Source organism: Monopterus albus, unplaced genomic scaffold (genome assembly GCF_001952655.1).
Source record: "Monopterus albus unplaced genomic scaffold, M_albus_1.0 scaffold540.1, whole genome shotgun sequence".
In the NCBI taxonomy this organism is placed as follows: domain Eukaryota; kingdom Metazoa; phylum Chordata; class Actinopteri; order Synbranchiformes; family Synbranchidae; genus Monopterus; species Monopterus albus.
Genome location: NW_018128420.1, coordinates 90196 through 98122, shown reverse-complemented (window position 1 = coordinate 98122; position 7927 = coordinate 90196). Strand labels below are relative to the sequence as shown.

The following is a 7927-nucleotide window of genomic DNA, read 5'->3' as shown; positions in this document are numbered from 1 at the left end:
TCACCACTCTCTCCCCTCTGGGAATACTCTCCATCACCTCATCTAACTCAGTCCAGAATCTCTTCTTCTCTTCTAACTCACACCCTACTTGTGGAGCATAACCACTGACTACATTCAACATTACCCCTTCAATTTCCAACTTCAGACTGATCATCACCCTGTCTGACACTCTTTTCACCTCTAAAACATTCTTCACAAGCTCCTCCTGTCCCACTCTCTTTGTGCTAAAGATGCCACCTCTTCACCCTGGCAGCCGCTGGTTCAGACTTTTAGCTGCCCAGAGCTCCTCCATGGCTGTTTGACATGACTACTGGCTGGAAAAACCCTTCCTCTTTAAGTGTAACATGGTACTTGTACTTAAGGCTCCTCATTAAACTTGAGAGAAATTCCTGATATCCCAGACGCAGACTTACAAGCCAGTCTCCTCCACTCTGCTTCTCATTCAGACAATATGATGTGAACACAGCATTTGTCTTTGAAAAGAGAAAAGGTTTCTGGGATGAGGGCTCAGTGACTTGATCCACCATCAGTGTGACTGTTTGTCTCTGCAGGTGGATGTGGATGAAGACACCGAGTACGAGGAGGAAGAGGACCTTCCAGATGGAAAAGATGGTGAGAAACTATCAGAGCAGAGATGATGACTGGAATGTTTCTGGTTCAGTCCTCAGAAGCCTGAAGGTGCCTGTTTGTTTTCAGTCATGAGGTGGACAAAGTGACATCAGACCAGCAAACATCAACCCAGTCCAAATGCTATTTACATACCGTGCATTATAATTAATTGAAAAGTTAAAATGGAGTAAATGGTAAATGGGCTTCACACTTGTATAGAGCTTTTCTGTGCAGTGCAACACACTCAAAGTACTTTCACACTATTTGCCCATTCATACTCACAAGCACAGGCTGTCTCCGGTTCGGGGACGACCTGCTCTGCCTCCTGAGCTGTAGCTGCCCCACTAGAATGAAAACTGGCCTTCAGCGGTGCTGTGGCCTGGATAGTTTAGTCTGAGACAAACTCTTCACTACATCAAACCTGAAAACCACCACTGTCCTATGCTGCTCTGTTTCTGACTGTATCTTTTAATTAGACATGCCATAGAAACCCCAGAGGTGCCCGTTTTCCCCCGAAACCTGCAGAGGAGGGTGAGTGGCTTTTTGTTTTAGCCCTGAGTCGTGTCTGCAGGAGTGTGTTCCTCCACACTCCCACTGCTGCTCTGCTGGCACTTCACTGAGGGACACTCAAACACAGTCCGACACAGGCCCCCTCACTGAACCTGAATATTCACCCGCACACACCGTGATCAGCAGTATTTGATGAATATTTGCACCAATCATTCAATTTTCTTCTTCCTGTCAAAAGGAGGAGTCCAGTTAAAGATGGCTGATCTTACTCCTCCCAAAGAGAAGGTTCTTCCAATCCCAGAAGGCAGTGCGTTCTTCTGCCTCAGCAAAACAAACCCGTAAGTCTGTCTACAACATGTGTGCCTACATCTCAATTCCACATTTCCCTCACTTGCATCACTTCCTTGCATCTTGGTCCTGCATTAGCATAAGCGATCAAGCTCTCGTTGCTGTTTCTAGCTTGGTTCAATTAGCTTCTGTTCCTCCCCTCAAGAGTTTCTCCAGTCACTGTTTGTGAAATCTGAAGTTTTGTCTACATAAGTCTCCTGAAGTGAAGGAACATCTCAACACCTCAGTATTTCATTATTGTCAAGACATCTGTTAGCATCTAATGGGTACAGCTCCCATGAGGCTCTGACAGCAGCCAGCGGGCAACGCTGAAGGAGATTTTCAGAAGCAGCAGTCGACAGCAGACACCGTGGGGCTCGTGTTCATTTACAGATCAATGCAAACCTTACGTAGGAAGAGGAGCAGTTTGATTGATGTGCTTTCTTTCTTTGTGTCTCCAGCATCCGCGTGGCCTGTCACTCTCTGATCCACCACCACATCTTCACAAACCTCATCCTCATCTTCATCATCCTCAGCAGCTGCTCATTGGCTGCTGAGGATCCAATCAGAGCTCACTCCTTCAGGAACAACGTGAGTCTCAGAACCAGAAGAGCACACCAGTCTGGTTTGATGTGTGTAGTGTGGCTGCTGCTTACATGATGCTAGCGCAGTCTGCTAATTAAAATCAAACATTGTCATTAGGTCAGAACGACTGATTCGATGAGCTCCTAGCGTGAATGAGTTCGTTACTACTAGCTGAATCAAAACAGCTGCAAGTAAATGTATCTGACAAACTTCAAGCCAGCAAATCTAAGCCAACAGTGGAGTCCAAACGGAGGTGGCACAGGTGTCTGGGGGCTTGTGGGCAATCATGTTTGAAACTCAGAGCCAATCAGTGCCTGGATTTCTGATGACATCACCAACACCTCTGTCTAAGGGACCGGTGAGCACAGCTTCACAGCAGAAGTGGCTTGGTGGGTTAAAGATGGAAAGACACGGAGAGAGAAACCCAGCAGTTTGCTGTCTGATCATGGCAGCACACACACACACACACACACACAGTGCAGCAGCCATTTTCATGAAGGATATAGCAGGCAGCTACTTTTTAAGCTTGACTTAGGACTTAACCCTTGCTTTGGGACTGGATAGTCTTGACAGGTACACCAAGTGTCAAATGAAAACGCTGAGTGTTTATGTGCTGTGAGTGTTTACTTGGTGTGTGTGTGTGTGCAGATTCTGGGTTATGCAGACTACGCCTTCACCTCCATCTTCACTGTGGAGATCCTGTTAAAGGTAAACCCACCTGTAGCCAGGATGAAGCCCCTCAGTCAGACCTAGTCTCGGTCTTCCTTTGATGCTGCCATCTTCTCTGCCCCTGTATCAGATGACGGTCCATGGTGCATTCCTCCATCAAGGCTCTTTCTGCAGAAACTGGTTTAACCTGTTGGATCTGCTGGTTGTCAGCGTCTCACTGGTCTCCTTCTTCCTGCAGTCAGTATCAAAAGCTGCTTCCTTTTTCTTTACTGATTAGATCACTATGTGGAATATTGATCCATTTTCATACAAAACACAGTGCAGATGCTGACAACCTGCCCGACCTGGTGATGCTACATGAAATAAATGGTCCAAAAATGTGACTAGATGATGCTCTTCAGCTGGTGTGTGTGCACATGTGAGCATGCTTGCCGCCCTCTGCTGGGCGAAGATGACAACAGCGTGTTATCAAGACTGACCCTGTGTGTGTATGTGTGTACGTGCAGCTCCAGTGCGATCTCAGTGGTGAAGATCCTGCGCGTGCTCAGGGTGCTCAGACCTCTGAGAGCCATCAACAGAGCCAAAGGACTCAAGGTACCCACATGCTGACAGGTCCCTCATGGTGTGTGTGTGGGTTTGAAGCCGGATCAGCAGCCGGTTGTGATTCTGTTGATTAATCATTGTCGTGGCTAGAGTGTGATGCCGACTAAATTAATTCAGACAAACCATCCCAATTTAAGTGATCATTTAATATTACAATTATTCTGAATATAGTATTCAAACAGATAATCTTGTAGTTAGGGAAACAGAGAACAGATGGAATGGATACAGTATTAAATAGGAAGATTGTCAGAGCGCCAGTCAGTCTTAGTCAGCTGTCGGTCTTAATTCAGCGTCCCCCCAGCCGGCTGGGTTCCCCACAAAGTATACTCTCCCTGTCACAGTAGCATTGTCATCCTCTCTTCTTCTCTTCTTCTGCTCTAACCCAGCTTTTTATCTGCTCATACTCACACAGCCCTCCATGGCCTGAGCCATGAAGACGTGGTCCCATGCCAGCTACCCACACACACCTTCTTCCTAGCGTTGTCTAAACTGTCCAGTACATGAACTTCTAGGTCACATTGACCTAGCGCACATTTCCTTTTTCTAAACCTGAACAGAGCACATGAACAGTTCACATAAGGCTACAGCTACAGTATATCCATTCCCTATCTGAGGAGGAAGTCACTCGGGATGTTGACCCACAGGTTAAACAAGGGGGACACAGCCCAAGATATTCTTGCCTGCGCCAGAAACAGATCAAGCTTCCGTACACACTTAGCTCAGCCTTACATCCTTACACAACTAACACAAGTATTATCTAAATATGAACTACATACTGTTCTATTACATATTACCTCTGCAACCTTGTTTATTTTCAACCACTACATCATTATGGCGACCATCATCAGAAATAAGACGTGGGCCGGTGTGAAGCATCCTGAGAAGAAACTGTGTTTTTCCCATCCCCACATCCCAAACTGTGTATTAATGTGTGTGTGTGTGTGTGTTGCAGCACGTGGTGCAGTGTGTGTTCATGGCCATCAGGACCATTGGAAACATCATGATCGTCACAGCTCTGCTGCAGTTCATGTTCGCCTGTATCGGAGTCCAGCTCTTCAAGGTCAGACAGTCTCAGTGCTGTATAGGAACAGTGTCACATTAAGTCCTTTACTGATCACTACTGGACAGGGAGGATGAGAACAATGTCCTTCAGTGGGTCATGCTAATCAGTAGTGCATGCAGTGGCAGAATTCAATCAAAATTCAGAGAAAGCCAAATGTTTTTCCTGAGATTTGATGGTCAGTGTAGTTCAGAGGCTGTTGAGGGGCCGCCGAGTCCCGATCCATCCATGCTCAGCTGTTTGTGTCTGTGTCTGGTGTTTCAGGGTAAATTCTTTCGCTGCACAGACGAGGCCAAACACACTCCTGAACAGTGCAAGTAAGTGTTGACCTCCTTGAAACCGAAGCTGACTTCTGTCCGAAACACTGACACATCATTGTGTTACTCTGGTATTTCTCATGTTGTGGGGACATACATCTGTTTACCCTAACCCTGTGGGAACTCGGCATCCTTATGGGGACAAAAAATATAAATCATTAAATGTTGGCTTAGGTAAGTCTCTAGGAAATGACTGGACATTTCAATCAAGTACTGTATGTACAATTCTGAGGTATCTGTACCTGAGTATTTCCATGTCCTGCTACTTCATCCTGTGACTCCATGTCAGAGACAAACCGTGTACTTTTTACTACACTACATGTACCTGATACCTTCAGGTCCAGAACCAGATGAATCAAACCAAACCCAGTAGAACCATCAGACTCTATTGATCCCAGTAGGAAATCCACCAGCTACCCAGCAGGATGGAAAGTACTTCCCAGTATAAGTATATAAGGTAGTTACCATCAGCTCCACCTTTACCAGCTGCAGCATTAAAGTGATGGACACAGTAATTAGTCACTATGATCCAGTATCAGAGACGTTACTGGGACACGGGCCGTTCTGCAGGACGAGTACTGGTACTGCTGGTACTTCAAGTACATTTGGATGCTGATACTTTGTACTTTTACTTAAGTAACATGTTGAATGCGGGACTTTTACTTGTAACAGTATATTTACACTGTGGTATTGTACTTGGCTAAATACTGGGCATGTCTCAGTAAAGCCCCCTGAAGTGACGGAGATTCCACTGTGTGTGCAGAGGAACGTTTGTTGTGTACAAAGATGGAGACGTGACTCACCCCATGGTCCGAGAGAGGATCTGGCAGAACAGCGACTTCAACTTCGACAGCGTGTTGATGGGGATGATGGCGCTCTTCACCGTGTCCACCTTCGAGGGCTGGCCTGCGTGAGTTCTCACTTCAGAGCAGCTTCATTCACTCTGCTGTTTGTAGGGAGTCGGCTTGTTGCTTCAGACCACACACAGATATTAAACCCCCCAAACCCCCCCCCGCAGCCTGCTGTATAAAGCCATTGACGCGAACAGGGAGAACACTGGTCCCATCTACAACTACCGGGTGGAAATCTCCGTCTTCTTCATTGTCTACATCATCATCATTGCCTTCTTCATGATGAACATCTTTGTGGGCTTCGTCATCATCACCTTCAGAGAGCAAGGGGAGCAGGAGTACAAGAACTGTGAGCTGGACAAGAACCAGGTACACTCACCTGTCCGTCCATCTTGGGCCGATGTTTGGCACCTGATTTCACCAGCTGCAGCAAATGTAAATTAAGACAACACACCACTTAATTCAGACTAAATTATAAAGAACAGAATAAAGAATAATGAAGTTAAGCACATTCACACACAGAGCAGTTTATTAGGTACAGCTGAAACCACACTGTGTTCCATGATGTCTTTGTTTTAGTCTTCCTCTTTACATACATGAGGTGGTCAGAATATTAAGAACACCTCTGAATACAATGATCTCAATGAATTCATAAGTTTCCAGCAGTTTCACTACAACCTGAAACACCATGAGCCTTATAAAGACATGCTATGGCAGAGCTGCATTCAGCTACAGGTGTACCTAATAAACTGCTCTGTGTATGTATACTGCATATACCACAAAAAATGTATTTTAATAAGCAAAACATTGTCAGTGGAATTCTTTCTCTTTTGTAAAGACTGATGTTTCAGTGTGTAGATGTGAGTGAACCCAGCATTTAATGTCCGTGTGACTGAGCAGCTGCTTCCTGCTGCAGCCCAGAACCATGTTATGACAGTGGACAGATTATAGCTGTGGTCCCACACTAAACACTGAGCTGAGGGGAGCTGAATGTGCAGCAGGAAGCAGCTGTTTTCAGAGGAGGCCCTGTCTGCTGGTTGCAGCAGACAGGGCCAGTCAGGGACCAGCTGGGGAAGACAGTGGAGCGTTTAGCAGCTCCAGAGCCAGAGGTTTCCCTCGGGAGGTGGTGGAGACCAAACCCAGAGCGAACAGACAGGGAGCACTGGTGTTTGTGTTTACACAATGAATGATATAGTGCAGCTGAACAGCAGCACCACCTGCAGCCTCCACAGTGGCCACACAGGTGAACCAACACCTCTCTGACACAGTCTAAACATCATCACCTTCATTGAGGAGGGTTTACTGCAGCGATGTTGAGTTAGACCAACTCAGTCTGACACAGGGGTTCCTAATAAACTGACCACTGAGTGTAGATGAACTGTGTGTGTGTGTGTGTGTGCTGTAGCGTCAGTGTGTGGAGTACGCTCTGAAGGCTCAGCCACTGAAGCTCTACATCCCAAAGAACCCGGTTCAGTACAAGTTCTGGTACATCATCAACTCAACAGGGTTTGAATACGTCATGTTCGTCCTCATCCTGCTCAACACCGTCACTCTCGCTGTCCAGGTGAATCCTGCTGTGATTATTCCAGTGCTGAGTCATGGTGGAATAAATGTGTTGTGTGTCTGACTGGGAGTGTTTGTCACCTGCAGCACTATGAACAGTCGAAAACCTTCAGCGACACCATGGACATCCTCAACATGGTGTTTACTGGACTCTTCACTGCGGAGATGCTGCTGAAGCTGCTGGCTCTCCAACTCAGGGTGAGAAAGACAAACACACCCAGATGGTGATTAGTAATGAGCGCTCTGCTTACTGAGGATATACAGTCTCCAGCCGCTGATGATCGTGTTTCCAGTTTGTTTAATCTGTACAAAGTGTAGAGACAACAGAACCAGTCACCAGTTTTACATCACCTCAGTTTTTCATGTCATTAGTTGAAGTGCAGTGAATAACTTTAAATGGTACGAAGCTAAGCAGCCAGAGGTAAGACAAACTGTGTAAATGCTGAAAAACTGGTCCATGCATTTGTTACTTCCAGGCTGGACTACTGTAACTCTTTACTATCAGGATGTCCCAATAAGTCCCTAAAAAGCCTCCAGTTAATCCAAAATGCTGCAGCCAGAGTACTGACAGGAACTAGCAAGAGAGATCATATCTCTCCCATATTAGCTTCTCTCCACTGGCTCCCTGTAAAATTCAGAATAGAATTTAAAATCCTTCTCCTAACATACAAAGCCCTTAATGACAAGGCTCCATCGTATCTTAAAGACCTCGTAGAGCCTTATCATCCTAACAGAGCACTTCGCTCTCAGAGTGCAGGTTTACTTGTGGTCCCTAGAGTCCACAGAACCAGAATGGGAGGCAGAGCCTTTAACTATCAAGCTCCTCTCCTATG

The 7927-nt window shown here is 46.2% G+C and overlaps 1 protein-coding gene across 2 annotated transcripts in view; it reads left to right on the top strand.

Annotated features, from left to right (window-relative positions):
• Positions 1 to 7927, top strand: part of LOC109953071 (voltage-dependent L-type calcium channel subunit alpha-1F-like) — a 33123-nt gene that overhangs the window by 4217 nt on the left and 20979 nt on the right. For both annotated transcript variants that reach the window (XM_020588443.1, XM_020588442.1), the window contains exons 5-16: positions 552 to 612; positions 1358 to 1457; positions 1908 to 2037; positions 2680 to 2739; positions 2831 to 2937; positions 3207 to 3294; positions 4256 to 4363; positions 4628 to 4680; positions 5444 to 5590; positions 5699 to 5900; positions 6937 to 7095; positions 7182 to 7292. In XM_020588443.1, coding sequence (XP_020444099.1) covers positions 552 to 612; positions 1358 to 1457; positions 1908 to 2037; positions 2680 to 2739; positions 2831 to 2937; positions 3207 to 3294; positions 4256 to 4363; positions 4628 to 4680; positions 5444 to 5590; positions 5699 to 5900; positions 6937 to 7095; positions 7182 to 7292 — 1326 coding nt within the window. The remainder of the gene's footprint in view (positions 1 to 551; positions 613 to 1357; positions 1458 to 1907; positions 2038 to 2679; positions 2740 to 2830; positions 2938 to 3206; positions 3295 to 4255; positions 4364 to 4627; positions 4681 to 5443; positions 5591 to 5698; positions 5901 to 6936; positions 7096 to 7181; positions 7293 to 7927) is intronic.